Raw genomic sequence first — 19,225 nt, forward strand, 5'->3', positions numbered from 1 at the left:
ACTGAAGATGATAACTTGAGACTCTCTCAAAAAAAAAAAAAAACAAAATCCAGCCTAGGCAAGCGTGCAATCTCATCTTTACAAAAAACAGAAAAATTAGCCAAGTATGGTGGCATGTGCCTGTAATTCACAGCTACTTGTGAGGCTGGGGCAGGAGGACTGCTTAAACCCAGGAGTTTGAAATTACATTGAGCTATTATAATTGCTGCTACACTCTAGCCTTAGGTGACAGAGCGAGACAACTGTCTCCCAAAAAAAAGAAAAAAGTAGAGAAGGAGGGGAAATTCACTAACATATTAAGAATAGTATGTGCCTAGGTGATAATTTTTTTTTTAAGTTTTATATAATGAGCTTATTTTTTTTTTTGTAGAGACAGAGTCTCACCTTATCGCCCTCAGTAGAATGCCGTGGCATCACACAGCTCACAGCAACCTCCAAATCCTTGGGCTTAGGCGATTCTCTTGACTCAGCCTCCCAAGTAGCTGGGACTACAGGTACCAGACACAATGCCTGCCTATTTTGTTGTTGTTGTTGTTGTTGTCATCTAGCAGGCCTGGGCCAGGTTCAAACCTGCCAGCCCCGGTGTATGTGGCTGGTGCTCTAGCTGCTGAGCTGCAGGCGCCAAGCCTATGAGCTTATATTTTTGTAAGAAAAATGTTTATATGTATAAAGTATTAAAAGGATAGTGATTATTTAAAAAATAAATATTTGCCTTCAAATAATAGCTCTTCCTATTCAGCTCATGATGAAGAAGGGAAATGAAAGTAAAACAAGAGAAAAGAATTCACATGGAAATTAACCTCATGAAATAAATTTGTTAGTCATAAGACTGTCAACTGAAGGTACAAAAGACAGAATAAAGAGATGACATAAAGTTGTGGGGAGGGAAGGACACTGACATAAATAAGAGAATACCAGAGAAAGCCAAGGAATTTTAATTTTGAAATCAAATAACCTATCAGTGAAGTGATATTAACATGGTTGTCTTGTTTTAAATTGTAGTTTCAAAAATGAATACATACAGAGACATAAAGTAGAAATGTGGCTGCCAGGGGCTGGGGAAAGAGGAGAATGGAGAGTTATAGCTTAATGGACACAGAGTTTCAGTTTGAGATGATGAAAATGTTCTGGAGATAGGTGACTACTGTGCAACAACGTACATGTATTTGGTGCCACTAGATGTACACTTAAAATTATTAAAATGGTAAATTTGTATGTATCTTATCATAATAAAAACAATGTTTAAGTCAGATTTGAAATAAATTTGACTAGTAATTCAGATTAGCCCTTTGAGCTTTTTTTTTCTTTTTTTGCAGTTTTTGGGCGGGGCTGGGTTTGAACCCGCCACCTCTGGCATATGGGGCCAGCGCCCTACTCCTTTGAGCCACAGGCCCCACCTCCCTTTGAGCTTTTAGCACTTTCTTTTTTTTTTTTGTAGAGACAGAGTCTCACTTTATGGCCCTCGGTAGAGTGCCGTGGCCTCACACAGCTCACAGCAACCTCCAACTCCTGGGCTTAAGCGATTCTCTTGCCTCAGCCTCCCGAGCAGCTGGGACAACAGGCACCCGCCACGACACCCGGCTATTAGCTTTTAGCACTTTCTAAAACAATATTTTGTAAAGATGTAATAAGTTTTACTTTCTTTTTTTTTTTTGGCCGGGGATAGGTTTGAACCCGCCACCTCTGGCATATGGGACCGGGGCCCTACTCCTTGAGCCATAGGCGCCACCCAAGATGTAATAAGTTTTAATTTGTTAAGAGAAAAACTGTAATTTCACTTTAATAGCAAGTTTCTCTTAATCAGAGGGCTAATGTACAGGACCTGTTTGATAAGTCCTCTAATGTAGCCGAGGTTCAGCTTTTGGTATCAAATATATTTATGCCTTATCTAAACAAAGATTTAAAAGCAAAGTAGCCATTAGATTTAAAGAAAAAAGAAACTGGAAGTAAGGTCACTAATAATTTTAGCATTTATGTGGATTTGTTGTAATCAACTATAAGAACAAATGTCCCTCACAGGGAGAACGATACAAGAAATTGGGCAAAATACATTAAAGAACTGACCCCAAAGTTCTTGGTAAGGTCCAGAGTTATCTGTGAAAGGCAGTGGAAGACTTCTGATAATAATAATACATTCTACAAATGTATTAGAATTTTTCTAGAAATTTTGTAGAATTTATAATTAGAATTTTTCTAATTTAAAACACTCTTTTTATCATAAAGTAGCAAGAAATGAAACATGAAAAAACTATTCATGTTCCCAAAGATCAGAAAATGTTTCTTGGGAGTTGGGGCAGAGGAGCAGAAGGGAGGAAGGGGTGGAAAGAAGGGAAGAAGAAAGATTGATTAAAAAAAAAGCAAACAAAAAAAACTATTCATGTTCCAAATTCTGTATCTAGTTTTCTTAGTCACTTTAAAAATCTCACTTACCCTTCTCGTGTTTTCCAGGATTTTGGGATCAGGTTTTCCATAGTTGGGTGGGTTGGCATATGGGTCATATCCAAGCTTGGCAAGCATGGGTGCAATCACTGCCATGTCTTGTAAAACGTCTGGAGGTATCTTCCCAACCCATTTTGATAGAGCTCCCACATTGACTGGCTTGATGACTTGGTCTGTAGATCTCTCCACTCTGAAAACAACATAATATGAACAAATTTTTAAAAATTAGTATTAAAGGGTGGTGCCTGTGGCTCAGTGAATAGGGTGCTGGCCCCATACCGAGGGGAGAGGGTTCAAACCCAGCTTCGGCCAAACTGCAACCAAAAAATAGCGGGGCGTTGTGGTGGGCGCCTGTAGTCCCAGCTGCTCGGGAGGCTGAGACAAAAGAATCACGTAAGCCCAAAAACTGGAGGTTGCTGGGAGCCGTGTGACATCATGACACTCTACCGAGGGTGGTAAAGTGAGACTGTCTCTACAAAAAAAAAAAAAAAATTAATATTAAAAAACCACTACAAATTATTTTTGACAGCTTATCAATTTTAATCATCAGATTTATAAAGTGAGAAAGAGGGCAGATTGGACACTATTTACTAGATTTTAAAAAAATAATTTAAGTTTGATGGCGATTACCGGCAACCTCAGATTTCCATAAATAGCAAAAAGGGTCAGCTGAAACATCTGCACAAAATGTGTAGGGGTGGCGCCTGTGGCTCAGTGAATAGGGAGCCAGCCCCATAAACCGTGGGTGGCAGGTTCAAATCTGGCCCCAGCCGAACTGCAACAACAGCAACAAAAAAATAGCCAGGTGTTGTGGCGGGCACCTGTAGTCCCAGCTACTTGGGAGGCTGAGGCGAGAAAATCGCCTAAGCCCAGGAACTGGAGGTTGCTGTGAGCTGTGTGATGCCATGGCACTCTACGGAGGGTGATACTCTGTCTCTACAAAAAAAAAAAAAGTGTTGACACTTTAAGTACAACATCCAGAAAAAAAAAAAAACTCGACAAAGATAAGACTGCTTAGAAAAACTGCTAATTTCTTGAAATTCTTTAAAAAAAAAAAGATGGACTTATAGATGACTAGAGGGATAAAGGAACAGATATGGGATAAAACAAATACAGCAAATGTCAATTGGGTATAATTCTTTCAATTCTTCTGTATATTTGAACTTTTTCATAATAAAATGTTGTGGGGGAAATAGCTAACCACAAACCACTAAGAATGCAAAATATTCACTTGTTCTATTTTCTTGCTTTCTTTTTTTTTTTTTTTTGAGACAGAGCCTCAAGCTGTTGCCCTGGGTAGAGTGCTGTAGCATCACAGCTCACAGCAACCTCCAACTCCTGGGCTCAAGCGAGTCTTTTGCCTCCGCCTCCCAAGTAGCTGGGACTACAGGTGCCCACCACAATGCCCGGCTATTTTTTGGTTGTAGCCGTCGTTGTTGTTTGGTGGGCCACAGCTGGATTCGAACCTGCCACCTCAGGTGTATGTGGCTGGTGCCTTAGCAGCTTGAGCCACAGGCACCGAGCCACTTGTTCTATTTTCTGTTGATCTCCTACAAAACCTCTATTTTCTTTTTACCTTGTTTTATTATTTTTCCTTTTTATAAGCAGGAATTACATTGTACCTGGGCAAATGGCTTATTGGGTTTCACAAATTCTGCAAAGATACGTGTGTGTACACATATATATCTGGAAATGTCATTTTCTGTTGACGTTCTTATGAAAAGACTTTTAGGCTGACAGTCTCATAAATCTTTAAACCATATTAAAAGAAGTTGCCGGGCGGCGCCTGTGGCTCAGTGAGTAGGGCGCCGGCCCCATATGCCGAGGGTGGCGGGTTCAAGCCCAGCCCCGGCCAAACTGCAACCAAAAAATAGCCGGGCGTTGTGGCGGGCGCCTGTAGTCCCAGCTGCTTGGGAGGCTGAGGCAAGAGAATCGCGTAAGCCCAAGAGTTAGAGGTTGCTGTGAGCCGTGTGACGCCATGGCACTCTACCCGAGGGCGGTACAGTGAGACTCTGTCTCTACAAAAAAAAAAAAAAAAAAAAAAAGAAGTTGCCAGGGCGGTGCCTGTGGCTCAGTGAGTAGGGTGCCGGCCCCATATGCCGAGGGTGGCAGGTTCAAACCCAGCCCCGGCCAAACTGCAACAAAAAAATAGCTGGGCATTGTGGCGGGCTCCTGTAGTCCCAGCTGCTTGGGAGGCTGAGGCAAGAGAATCGCGTAAGCCCAAGAGTTAGAGGTTGCTGTGAGCCGTGTGACGCCATGGCACTCTACCCGAGGGCGGTACAGTGAGACTCTGTCTCTACAAAAAAAAAGAAGTTGCCACAATACAGACAATTAACTTTCTTCCTTCTTTTGTCCAGATTTAGAGTGTTGTTTCATGCTCTGAATTTTCAGTAGACTTGAAGAGCAGCTTTGCTCATGTCTTAAATTTTCCCTTTAAGGTGTGTCTTTTATTTCTGTGGCATGCAAGGCTGGGATAGCAGTCCTGTTCCTACATGCAATAACCATATTCAACATACAGATAATGACAAACACCTTCCAGGGTTAGAGTTCAGACTAAAGTTGAGAACCAGAAATCTACAGAAACTCAATTCATGTTTTTTAATTACTTTATATGGTAAAAATACAGCAAAAATAGTTTTTTGTTCAAAGAAGAAAATATATACTGCTATGGTCATGGTTCTAAGGATGATCAACTGTGCTGTAGGTTGACTTCAACCATGGCTTCTCCAGCTTCAGTCATTTATCAAAGCTAAAATCCTACTATAAAGAAACAGCAAGTGGAAACCGAGCTGGATCATGGCTTCTTTCATGTGCGATTTCAGCTGCCCTTGATTATGTATTTCTGTTGGATCAAACACTCCCATGTTACCACTTGGCACCATAATGTATCAATATATATTCCAAGTGGCAACAGTTGAGAATGACGATGAACCAGTACAATGAAACCAGCATTAATACAGTGACAACGGAATGGCCAATCAATTCTGGAATTACCACTTGTTTAATTTTGAGCAACATGATCTAGCATTAATATAATCACATTCTAAATCGGACAATGTAATTATGAAGTAAACCCAGAGGAAGATGAGACAAATAACACCGTCTCCACCTTCCTCCTCCTCCTGCCGCTGCCGCTCCTTAGGTCAAACCCGCTTCAATGCCCCAACCCACCCCCAATCAAAACCTCTATTTTCTACAGAAGAAAAACAACTGTTGTTTATGATTTTCCATATTACAGAAGTTAATATTATGGAACAAATGTGTTCTACCTCTTGACCTAGAAATTTATTCTAAGCCTATAAGGACTACAGTCAGTATATTTAGCTAAATAACTAAGAACATCTTTGGAAAAATTTAACATGAAATGATATTTAGATTTAAACTGGATCTGAATTAGATTTTGGCCAAATGATCATAAACAGAAATGCTTAAGGAGAATTTAATATCCTGAAATATAAGAAGTCATTCAAACATAGTACATTAAAAAAAGTCCTTTTTCTGGGCGGTGCCTGTGGCTCAAGGAGTAGGGCGCCGGTCCCATATGCCGGAGGTGGAGGGTTCAAACCCAGCCCTGGCCAAAAAAAAAAGTCCTTTTTCTTTAAGTATATGACCTCTCACTGCAGAAATCGTTATCTGATGAGGAGTCTCTCGAAGAGGCTCTGGTCCTAAAATAATAGACAAGTGAAAATAAGATGACTCTTCCCTGGGATTCTGTGAAGCCACCTGCTCCAGTTCTTCTTCCTACCTTAACAGCCACATTCTTTTTTCCCTCTTAAATAATTCTCCAGGACTTCATATAATCCATGGCTATATAGCTTCATCCCAATCTGCCTGTATAGCTTCATCCCTAATGATCTTTGCTTGACATTTTTAACCTGTGTAAGACAGGTCCAGTTTATACCTACTGCCTCAGAGTAATTGTTGTTAGGTCATCAAATATGAAATGTCTGATTTGGAATCAAAATTTGTATCTCAAACAAACAGTACAATCGATCAAGCAAATTATCAACACACTTTTGCCATCTTAACAGTAGTTGGTTAATGGCAGCAGCAAAGAAGCCTGGAGAGCGAGTGGTGATGAAATTGCAAAAGGTATTTTCTACAACTTGTTGAGAACTGAATACTTCTCATTGCAAGAAGTGGTCCAAAGCCTGGAAGAAGTAGTAGTTAGTTGGTGCAAGGTCTGGTGAATATGGTAGATGACAAGTCTAGCTTCTGTAGTTTGAACAACATTGTTTGTGTGATGTGTCAGGAATTATCTTGCAAGAAGACTGGCCTATCTATACTGACCAGTCTCAGTTGCTTAATCCTCACCATTTTGTCCAACTGACTGCAGTAAACATCTGCTGTAATCAACTGACTTGATTTCATGAAGCTGTGGTGGATAATACCAGCACTGGACCAAATAGACACAATTAGTGTTTTTTTGATGAACATTTGGTTTTGGACTGTGTTTTGGCACTCATCTTTAGCCAATCATTGTCCTAAACACTTGTGATTGTCAAAAGAATCCGTTTTTCACCACACATAACAATATGGTGTAGAAATGGTTTGCCTCTGTAGAAAGAAAAGCAAGCTTCGAGATGTCTCTTCTGACACTCTTAATGTATGCCAAATCCATCTAACCAGCTTCCGTATCTTGCCGATTTGTTTCAAATGGTCCAATATTGGTAGACCAGTCATGTCAAACCTTGCTGTTAATTTATGCATAGGCTGAGACAGATTTGCTTCCACTATAGCATTTAGCTCATCAATTGTCCACTGGGTCTCAGGTCATTCTGGTGGCTCATTTTCAATATTAAAATCACCAGAATGGAACTTCTCAGACCATCAATGTACTGTGTGTTTGTTCATTAGTCATATCCTTCCCAAACCTTTGTTGGTATTTCAAGCTGTGTGCACTACATTGGTTCCATGACAGAACTCATATTCAACAATAACGCAAAATTTTTTACTTAACCACGGTTTCACAAAAATTGCTCTTAAAAAAATGTTACAGATAATCACAAGCCAAAATGTGCAATTGAAAGAATGAGGATGTACCTTCACAATAAAAGTAAAACAAAGAGCATCCAAGGGCACTAAGAGAGCAATTGTCAAACTTATTACTTAAGGAAATTGAACATTTCATATTAATAACCTAATAATAGCTCCTCCCATTCACTATAAGTGTTCAGGTGTATATGATAAAATTATGCATGCCCTACTCATAAGTCCTATGTGCATCTCAATATTAAGATGGCCCCAAACTGCACCCGTCAGCTTCTGCTCCAAATCTGCTCCTCTTCATGTATATCCTGTCTTGATAAATGGCACCACCTCGTATTCATGAGGCAAAGCTAGGGAAATGGGATGGGATAGGGAGGAAGCAAAATCACTTCCAAGTTAACCAGTTCTACAGGCTTTATCTTTGAGTAGGACAATCTCTCTTCCATTCCTACTGCCACTACTTTAGTTCACATTAACATCAGCTCTCACTCCTATTACCACAAAAGCTTCCTAATTTCCCTGCATTTAAATAGCTGGGTTCCTTGTACAACTATCTATCATTCCATGTATGAACTCAAAAGAGCCAATCCCTCAAGATGAATGGCTTTTTGTTTTTTTGTTCTTTTTGAATGTGACTATATTGTTTTATTTTCTTAAATAAAGTCTTTCCCACACTTTTTAGTCTCTGTTGGAGACTAAAGCCATGAATGACAATTACATACAACAATTACATACAAAAAATAGTCTCTTAAAAATGACACATTATGCTGCACTCTCATACTGCAGCAAAAGTAAATACTTTCGAGGGCTATATATACTGTATGTACATAAATATGCATAAATATATATATTTACATTTATAAAACTGCATCCATTTCTCTCATAAATTAGCTAGCATTCATTCTTATTTTTTTAATTAACTACACTTACTTATGTAGTTGCAAGATGAATGTTGAGAGTCTAATTTGGCTTACATTTAAAATAGAGCAAAATGGGCTCAGTGCCTGTGGCTCAAGAAGCTAAGGCGCCAGCCACATACACCTGAGCTGGCGGGTTTGAATCCAGCCCGGGCCCACCAAACAACAATGATGGCTGCAACCAAAAAAATAGCCGGGTGTTGGGTGGCGCCTGTGGCTCATATACTGAGGGTGGCGGGTTCAAACCCGGCCCCGGCCAAACTGCAACCAAAAAATAGCCGGGCGTTGTGGCGGGCACCTGTAGTCCCAGCTACTTGGGAGGCTGAGGCAACAGAATCGCTTAAGCCCAAGAGTTGGAGGTTGCTGTGAGCCGTGTGACGCCACAGCACTCTACTGAGGGCCACAGAGTGAGACTCTGTCTCTACAAAAAAAAAAAAAAAAAAATAGCCGGGTGTTGTGGCAGGCACCTGTAATCCCAGCTACTTGGGAGGCGGAGGCAGGAGAATTGCTTCAGCCTAGGAGTTGGAGGTTGCTGTAAGCTGTGATGCCACAGCACTCTACCCAGGGTAACAGCTTGAGGCTCTGTCTCAAAAAAAAAAGATAGAGCCAAATGGCCATTTGTTGATTAGAGGTCACACACAGTACTCTGAGTTCTGAGAAAACCTATAGTCTGCTTAACTTTGGGACTGCCATAGCTGACTGCTATTATTTACATCACCTGAACCAACCAATAAACCATGGCCTGCATCAAACAATCAGAATTCAGCTGCACCAACCAATCAGACCTAAGCAAGTTTGAATCCTTCATTTGCATAAAGGAACCTGATGAGGAACCCTAGCAGGAACTTTTTCTATAAAAGCTGAACCCTCCCTATATTCTTGGAAATGCATCTTTGCCAGTTTGCAAATTATTCACTAGAATAAACTCTCTTTCCTCTAAATGCCTTTTCAGAGAACTTCTGTTCACATACAAGACTATAAGGAGCATCTATGTTTTAGTAATCTCATTATCACCAGCACCTAGCACATTAACATATACTAGGTGCTCAATAAATGTTTACAAAGTGAATCACTAAAAGCCTTCCACAGGGAAAAACCATACAATATTAGCTTATGTGAACAGCTAAAGAGAAGTCAAATATCACATCTACGCGGACATCACATCTAATTGACATGTAAGTTGATTCAACTAGAGAACATCCAAGTGCTGAGCTGCAGGATATTTATTGGGGGTGCACTAGGAAATTTAGAGAATGGGACTCATGTTTTCAGAAATAAAACCTCCAGAGAAAAAAGGCTTGCAGTAAACAAAGAATAACCTTTTCTGTTCATTCCACATCAGGTATTTTGCATATATTTTTCATCCTTAAAACAATCTTAAGAGAAAGATATTTTCATTTTTCTTTCTTTCCTTTTTTTTTTTTTTTTTTGTTGTTGTTGGCCAGGCTAGAGTGCCCAGGTGTCAGCTACATCACAACAACCTCAAATACCTGGGTTCAAGTATCATCCTGCCTCAGCCTCCCACGTTAGCTGGGACTATAGGTGCCCACCACCAGGCCTGGCTCATTTTTCTACTTTTAGTACAGACGGTGTCTTACTGTTGCTCAGGCTGGTCTTAAACTTCTGAGCTCAATCAGTTCTCCTGCCTTGGCCTCCCAGAATGCTAGGATTACAGGTGTGAGCCAGTGTGCCTGGCCAATAGAGGTAAGAGATTTGGCCACGGTCACACAATCTGGAAGTGATGGAGTCAGGATTTGAACCTATGCCTAGTTGTCTGAAAAAGATCCAGATTTTCCCAGTGTCTCTTACTGCTATCTTATTGACCACCTTAATTTTTACATTCTCTGCTTCTGTGAAAACTTTGGCTTCCTGCTCTACACTGCATAAACAAGCTGGTTTACCAGATAAAAACAAACAAATGCACCACAAAAATAATAGGTATATATAGTGCTGTGCTGGTGATGTTTAACGACCTCCTCTCCAAAGGCATGATCTGTAGCATTTACTGATGTCCATGGTGTAAATATTCCTATCACATCTAATTTTAAGCTATCAACACAACCTCACTGACTGCAGAATTGGGAAGAGAGGAGCAAAGCAGGTTCTCTGAGCTGGAGTAAGCAAGCTTCAGCAGACCACTGAATATCTACAGGACCATAGTCTGTTATTCCAAATTCTGAAATCCAAAAAGCTCCAAAATAAACACTTTCCTTTAACTCATTTGGCAGCAAAACCTGACATGACCTGAAAGGAATCTATTTATAATCTTTATTCCATTCAACATAAATAATTATACTCTTTCATATAGAAATATCATGTATTCAATTATAGAGTGGTGATCCAGAACAGAGGGTGTTACATGTGTTATATATACCATATTACCTTTCTAAAATTCAAAAATTCCGACTTTTGCAACACATTTTTTCTTAAGTCTTGGGGTCACACATAGAGTTTTATCTGCCATGACTGGGAATTTGGCTTTAACTTGAAAATAATGAGGAACAATGAAAGGTTTTAATAATAGAATTGATATGACAAAATTATAATTAATATTCAATGCTGATAACTGTAAGAAGAGTAAATTGAAGGATGGCGCAGCTGGGGTTAAGAAAAACAGTAAACATATTTGGCTATATATTGGAAGAGTTAAGAAATGATTAAGGCTTCAACTAGATCAAATAAAAATAAAGGTAAAACACTCTATCTCAGGTGATGTCTTCCTCCAAGACAGACCACATTGACATTGACATTCATGAGAGAACCTGGAATGTCTAGAAAACAGCAAGTCAGCACAGCAGCTAGGGTGGGGGGAAAGAACCAACAGTGTTTACTTTGTGTTGCACTTATGTAACTGGCTCCATGAAAAAATTAAAAGGAAAAAAAAAAACTTTTTGCAGTTCTCTTGTGTTTGAAGTTCCTGGCCAGTCAAGACTTGCTGACCAGAACTTTGTAAATTTCTGTTTCACTGTTTTTGAGTTGTTTTTCAGAAATGGTGGAACCTCCTTATGGCCATGAAATAATGACAAGGCCTTACGCCACCTGTTTGTTCAGAGAAGACAAGATGAATACACTCCACAAGATGAACAGCGCTCCACTACAGATCTTCCCCAAGGACCTACCTCCCTATATCCTGCCTGCACATAGACCAAAGGGTGACAAATCTTAACCCCCAGCTCATTGTACTATTAAAACCTTTGCCCCGGGAGGGACTTATCTGCAATTTTATTTATTATTATTATTATTTTTTTTTTCTTTTTTGCAGTTTCTGGCCGGGGCTGGGTTTGAAACCGCCACCTCCAGCATATGGGGCCGGCGCCCTACTCCTTGACCCACAGGTGCCACCCTGCAATTTTTTTAAGCCATGCAATGTACGTGCCAATAAGATTTCTCATTGTTCTTGTGTTCCTCGGACTCTGCCTCAACATGTAATGATGCTCATTCATTTCATATATTCATTTTACCTCTAGAAAAACCCCTGACCTCATCAGTCAGGAAGGTAGATTTGAGCCAATCCTCCCACCTTCCAGTTGACGTCCTCTGCAATAAATTTTCTTTCTTTGTTGACAATCTTGTCTCAGTAATTGGCTTTCTGCACAGCCACCAAACCAGCCTAGGGAAACCCCCTTTGCAGGTTCAGTAACACTTATATTATACTCCATTCAAGAAAGACATCTTTGTCAGCACTCTGGGTTTGTCAATACACCTTTTCTCTCTTCTCATGTTAGGTTACCTTTTTCTAAGATGGAGCAAAGTCTAGCTTTGAGGACTAAGAAAACTCTGATCCTCAGAAATTAGGGATAATGACCACTAACAGGTAGAGACATACTTTCAAAAACATTTTCAAGAACAAGGACTGAAAAACTATGGTCCAAATCTAGCCTACTGCCTGTTTTAGACATGAAGTTTTATAAGAACATAGCCATGGCCATTTGTTTTCTGCACTGTGTGTGGCTGCTTTTGCTCTACAACAGCAGAGTTCAATGCTGCAAAAGAAACTATACCACCAGGAAAGCAAAAACTAGCTGGCCCTTTACAGAAAAAGGTTGCCAATCTTTGTTCAAAAAGATAATTTAAATTAGAGGGAAATGGTCCTGGTATAGACAGCTTGATCCTTTTTTCCTAGACAGTAACTGTAGTCTGGTTGGAGCTCATCCGATCTATTTTACTCATTCAGTTCCTTTAAAAACTAACACTTCGGCCTAAAGTATACTAGGATATGAACTAGTTACCATTCTAGTACCCTGGAACCTCAAAACATATTAACTAAGAGACTGGCATAGTTCAATACCCACAGCTCATGCACAGCAAGGCAAGATATCTGTGACTCAGCAAGTTCTTCCCCAGTATCCAGGCTCCTTTTCTTCTGTAGCATTCATAGTGACTGCTCCTCCTCCTCAAGGAATGGGGTCAATGCCAAAGTCTTGCATGACTGAGTGAATATAATCCTGCAAAACACTCATTTTAAGCATGGCTCATCCGCGAGTCCCAGTTAAACACTAGAGCCAGACTGACTGCCAAACCACAGGTCTGAATTATGATACATAGCAACTACTACAGGAAACCAAATTCTCCTGATTAAATCATCAGGGCTGGAATAGACATGCAAAGAGGAATGAGTGAAAGAGTACATCATCCAAATGGAAAAAAAGCTCCAAGACATTGGATCTATAATATTTTTTGTCTCTCCCCACATAAGATTATAGGATCCATGAGGAAAGGAATTTTTGTCTTTTTTATTCACTTGCTCTCCTACTGTTTTCTCCTCAAATAGCACCTTCCCAATGACTCTTTCCCTGACAAATCCTATATCCCAGCTATTCACAAATCCCTGGACCCTATTCCCTGCTTTATTTCTTATGTCAAAGCACTTATTACTATCTGACATACTAGACATGTAACTTGTCTTCCCCCCACCATGGGATGGCTCCCAAAGTTTTGTCTGTTGTCTTAACTACTGTAACCCAGCATCTAGAACATTAGGCTTGTAATAGGTACTCAGTAAAACATGCTGAGTGAACAAATAAATAGTATTTAACATATTTAAGTAGATTTTAAAATTCCTTAAGACTTTATTATGAATGACAACTGAATTTTACCAAGAGACTTTTTGGCACTGAATGACCTTATCATAAGTTTTTCTCTAATTTTACTGATGTAGAAAATTATGCTGCTTGAGAGATTTTTCTAATAGTGAAGCTTTTTTTTTTTTTTTTTCTTTTTGCAGTTTTTGACCGGGGCTGGGTTTGAACCTGCCACCTCTGGTAGATGGGTCAAATGCCCTACTCCTTTGAGCTGCACACGCTGCCCAAACCATTTTTTCATTGTTGAAATAAAAAGTACTTGGTCATAATAGCTTATCCATCTTTGATACACCGCTCAATTCCATTTGCTAGTATTTTATAATTTTAAAACAATATGCCTAAGAAAACTGATCTGAAATTTTCTTTTTTTTTTGGTCTATCAATAATAACAAGCTTATTGAGCACTAACTATGTGCTAGGCACTATGCCAAGGGTTTTTAGATACATTAATTCTTTTAATGCTCATAGCAGTATAAGATAGATGCCCTTTCACAGATGTGAAAACTAAGATAAAATTACGTACTTGCAAATATCACTGTTAAATATCCCAGTAGTTGCTCCAGTTCATTCTGGGACCCCAGACATGTGTCTCTTCAGATCTGGAGCTCCCATCTACTAGGTTGGTCTAGCTGGCAGCTTCGTGTATATGTTACTTTTCTCTCCCTGAGTAAGGCAGGAACTAGCAGGAGGGACATGGTGATTGTTCAATAAATGTTATATAATTCTTGATTATATTGCTTAAAATTGTCACATATATAATCATATATTGTACATTATATAATCATAGCTGTGTACATTAATGCACTCATGGGCACCATGCACTAGTTTTATATACCATTTGACATATTTTCATCACACTGGTTAACACAGCCTTCCTGGCATTTTCTTAGTTATTGTGTTAAGACATTTACATTCTACATTTAATAAGTTCCATATGCACCCTTGTAAGATGCACCATAGGTGTGGTCCCACCAATTACCCTCCCTCCGCCCATCCTCCCCCTCTCCTCCCCCCCCTTTCCCTTTTCCCCATATTCTTAGGTTATAATTGGGTTATAGCATTCATATGAAAGCTATAAATTAGTTTCATAGCAGGGCTGAGTACATTTGATACTTTTTCTTCAATTCTTGAGATACTTTACTAAAAAGAATATGTTCCACCTTCATCCATGTAAGCATGAAAGAGGTAAAGTCTCCATCTTTCTTTAAGGCTGCATTATATTCCATGGTGTACATATACCACAATTTATTAATCCATTTGTGGATCGATGGGCACTTGGGCTTCTTCCATGACTTAGCAATTATGAATTGGGCTGCAATAAACATTCTGGTACAAATATCTTTGTTATAATGTGATTTTTGGTCTTTATAGTTTCATGTCTTAAGTTTAAATCTTTAATCTAGTGAGAGTCTATCTTAGTTAATGGTGAAAGGTGTGGGTCCAGTTTCAATCTTCTACAGGTTGCCAGCCAGTTCACCCAGCACCATTTGTTAATAGGGAATCTTTTCCCCACTGAATGTTTTTAATTGGCTTGTAACAGATCAAATAACGGTAAGTAGCTGGATTCATCTCTTGGTTCTCTATTCTGTTTCATACATCTACCTCTCTGTTTTTGTGCCAGTACCATGCTGTTTTGATCACTATCGATTTATAGTATAGTCTGAGGTTCAGTAGTGTGATTCCTCTTGCTTTGTTTTTATTTCTGAGTAATGTCTTGGCTATTCAAGGTTTTTTCTGATTCCATATAAAACAAAGTATTATTTTTTCAAGATCTTTAAAATATGACAGTGGAGCTTTAATAGGGATTGCATTAAAATTGTATATTGCTTTGGGTAGTATGGACATTTTAACAATGTTGATTCTTCCCAGCCATGAGCATGGTATGTTTTTCCATTTGTTAACATTTTCAGCTATTTCTTTTCTTAGAGTTTCATAGTTCTCTTTATAGAGATCTTTCACATCCTTTGTTAGATAAATTCCCAAATATTTCATCTTCTTTGGCACTACTGTGAACGGAATAGAGTCCTTGATTATTTTTCAGCTTGACTACTGTTGATATACATAAAGGCTACCGATTTATGAATGTTGATTTTGTAACCTGAGACGCTGCTGTATTCCTTGATCACTTCTAAGAGTTTTGTAGTAAAATCCCTGGTGTTTTCCAGATATACAATCACATCATCTGCAAAGAGTGAAAGTTTGATCTCTGTGACCCTATATAGATACCCTCGATCACCTTTTTTTCCCTTTTCTTCCCAGATAATGGGCAACCTTGCCTGGTTCCTGATCTGAGTGGAAATGATTTCAATTTAACTCCATTCAATACAATATTGGCTGTGGGTTTGCTATAGATGGCCTCTATCAGTTTAAGAAATGTCCCTTCTACACCAATTTTCTTAAGTGTTCTGATCATGAAAGGATGCTGGATATTATCAAAGGCTTTTTCTGCATCAGTTGAGACAATCATATGGTCTTTGTTTTTTAGTTTGTTTATGTGATGAATTATATTTATAGTATCACGTATATTGAACCAGCCTTGAGACCCTGGGATAAAATCGACTTGGTCATGATGTATAATTTGTTTGATGTGTTGCTGGATTCTGTTTGTTAGGATCTTGTTGTATATTTTTGCATCTATATTCATTAGTGATATTGGTCTATAATTTTCTTTTCTTGCTGGGTCTTTTCCTGGTTTGGGAATCAGGGTGATGTTTGCTTCATAGAACGTGTTGGGTAGTCTTCCTTCTTTTTCTATATTTTGGAAAAGGTTGAGTGATGTAGGTACTAGTTCCTCTTTAAAGGTTTGGTAGAATTCTGACGTGAAGCCATCTGGTCCCAGGCTTTTCTTTTTAGGGAGATTTTGTATGGTTGATGCTATTTCAACATTTCCACTTGATTCTGGCTAAGTCTTGGAAGGTAATGTGCTTCCAAGTATTGGTCAATTTCCTTCAGATTTTCATATTTCTGAGAATAAAGTTTCTTGTAATATTCATTTAAGGATTTTTTTAATTTCTGAAGAGTCTGTTATTTCATCTTTGTCGTTTCTGATTGACGAAATTATAGATTTTACTCTTTTTTTTCTGGTTAGGTTAGCCAAAGGTTTATCTATTTTATTGACCTTTTCAAAAAACCAAGTTTTTGATGTATTGATCTGTTGTATAATCCTTTTGTTTTCAATTTCATTTAATTCTGCTCTAATTTTGGTTATTTCTTTTCTTCTACTGGGTTTGGGGTTGGAATGTTCTTCCTTTTCCAGTTGCTTGAGATGTCCCATTAAGTTGTTAACTTCCTCTCTTTCCATTCTCTTGAGGAAGGCTTGCAGTGCTATAAATTTTTCTCTTAGGACTGCCTTTGTGGTATCCCAGAGGTTCTGATAATTCGTGTCTTCATTGTCGTTTTGTTCCATAAATTTGGCAATTTCCTTCTTAATCTCATCCATGACCCAGCTATCATTCAGCATAAGGTTATTTAACTTCCATGTTTTTGTATGAGTATGCAGATTCCTGTTGTTACTGAGTTCAACTTTTATTCCATGCTGATCCGAGAAGATATAAGGAATAATTTCTATTCCTTTAAATTTACTGAGGTTAGACTTGTGACCTAAGATGTGATCGATTTTGGAGTATGCTCCGTGGACTGATGAGAAGACTGTGTATTCAGTTTTATTGGGATGAAATGTTCTGTAGATGTCTGTTAAGTCCAAATGTTGAATGGTTAAGTTTAACTCTAAAATTTCTTTGCTCAGCTTCTTATCGGAGGATCTATCCAAAGGAGCATTAAAATCTCCGACTATTATGGAGTTGGAGAAAATCAAGTTGCTCATGTCTGTTAGAGTTTCTCCTATAAATTGAGGCATATTCTGGTTGGGTGCATAAACATTAACTAAAATGTCATCATATTGAGTATTACCCTTAACAAATATGAAGTGATCATTCTTATCCTTCCTTCCTTTGTTGGTTTAAAGCAGGTATCCTCAAACTGTGGCCCACGGGCCACATGAAGCAGTGTGAATTGTATTTGTTCCCATTTTGTTTTTTACTTCAAAATAAGATATGTACGGTGTGCATAGGAATTTGTTCATAGTTTTGTTTTTTTTAAACTATAGTCCGGCCCTCCAATGGTCTGAGGGACAGTAAATTGGCCCCCTGTTTAAAAAGTTTGAGGACGCCTGGTTTAAAGTCTATTGTATCTGGAAATAGAATTGCACACCTGCTTTTTTCTGATTTCCATTTGCCTGAAATATACACGATCATCCCTTCATCCTGAGTCTATATTTATCTTCTAAGGTAAAATGAGATTCTTGTATGCAGCAGATATCTGGCCTGAGTTTTTGTATCTAGTCAGCCAATTTGTGCCTCTTTAGAGGATAATTTAACCTATTCACATTAATGGAGAATATTGATAAGCCTGGTAAAATTTTGGGTATCGAGTTTTTTGAAAGTCCAGTGGACATTTTTAATCCTTTCGCTACTGGGGAAGTTGGAGTTTGATGAAAAGTTTGAGTGAGTTTACTTTTGTGGAAGAGGATTGTGCTGGTCATTATGGAGGATAGGTCTGAGAGCATCCTGGAGAGCTGGTTTAGTTATGGCAAATTTCTTCAACATGTGAATGTCATTAAAGTGTTTAATTTCTCCATCATAAATGAAACTCAGTTTAGCTGGATACAGGATCCTGGGTTGAAAGTTATTTTGTTTTAGGAGATTAAAAGTCGATGACCACCCTCTTCTGGCTCGAAAAGTTCCAGCAGAGATCTGCAGTCATTCTAATATTCTTCCCTTTGTAGGTTATGGTTTTCTTACTTCTGGTTGCTTTCAGAATTTTCTCCTTCATATTAACTTCAGAATTTTCTCCTTCATATTAACTCCAAATTCTGAATTCGATTTCTGACATCTCGGCCATTTGTTTATGAATGGGATCTTCAGTTGCGTCTGCCATATCTTTCCTGGGGGGGCGGGTTGATCTACTCTGGTTATTCATGTTACCAGAGTTTTACCACTGATTCTGCCCCATGATTATTTTACACCATTTGACTAGATGAGCAGATAAAGAGAAGTTGGGTTGGGGGCTCCAGGCGTAGTGATTAACCAGCCCTTTGCCCAAAAGCTGGGTCTGGTGTCTGTACCTTTTCCCCCAGAGCCAAGGACCCATACAGTGCTACGGCCTGAGAAGCTGGGAACCTGTTTGGTGTGGTGGGGCTAAGTGGCTCTGTCTTCTTTTCAGCTGGTCTCTATCCTACCCTAGTGAATCAGTTACTCTGGGTTGAAGTCTCAGCTGTGGAGAAATACCAGCAAGTAAGTCACCCCATACCCCACAGGCAACAATTGGAAAAGGAAAATCAAACCTTCCCACAACCACACACCCAGGGTACCACTTGGATAGTCCTCAGGTGTTTGGCCCAGTTCAAGAGGTCCAAATCAACTTTCTCAGTCAGCACCTGTCTCAGGTGGGAAGCGTTTAAAAGGTCTCTGGCAACTAGATCACAGGTGTCTGCTGGCAACTCAAATATGACTCGCTCTGGTGCTCCGTGAGGTCAGGAGGACCCATCCAGCAAATAGATTAGTCTGGGAAGGTTGATGCCTCCTTCCCCACCTTGCACTTCTGTCACACTCAGTCACTAGTAACCCTGCAGGGCTGTGACCCAGTTGCCTCCAATGAGCAGATACTCCAGGGGTTTGCACCTGCCTGAATCACAGGGAGATCTATGTCTCCTCAGCCAGGCCACTGTTCTCTGCCATTATCCGGCAGAGGGAGGTGAGGCCTGACAACCTCGGGTGCTTAATGGAGGCTGGGGCTGTTCAC

General features: G+C 39.3%; 1 protein-coding gene and 1 pseudogene across 3 annotated transcripts in view; both read right to left on the bottom strand.

Annotated features, from left to right (window-relative positions):
* Nucleotides 1–19,225, bottom strand: part of TPST1 (tyrosylprotein sulfotransferase 1) — a 128,320-nt gene that overhangs the window by 43,555 nt on the left and 65,540 nt on the right. For all 3 annotated transcript variants that reach the window (XM_053555116.1, XM_053555115.1, XM_053555117.1), the window contains exon 3: nt 2,431–2,629. In XM_053555116.1, coding sequence (XP_053411091.1) covers nt 2,431–2,629 — 199 coding nt within the window. The remainder of the gene's footprint in view (nt 1–2,430; nt 2,630–19,225) is intronic.
* LOC128561071 (protein cornichon homolog 4-like) lies at nt 5,138–5,457 on the bottom strand (annotated as a pseudogene).

Source organism: Nycticebus coucang, chromosome 12, assembly GCF_027406575.1.
Source record: "Nycticebus coucang isolate mNycCou1 chromosome 12, mNycCou1.pri, whole genome shotgun sequence".
Lineage (NCBI taxonomy): Eukaryota > Metazoa > Chordata > Mammalia > Primates > Lorisidae > Nycticebus > Nycticebus coucang.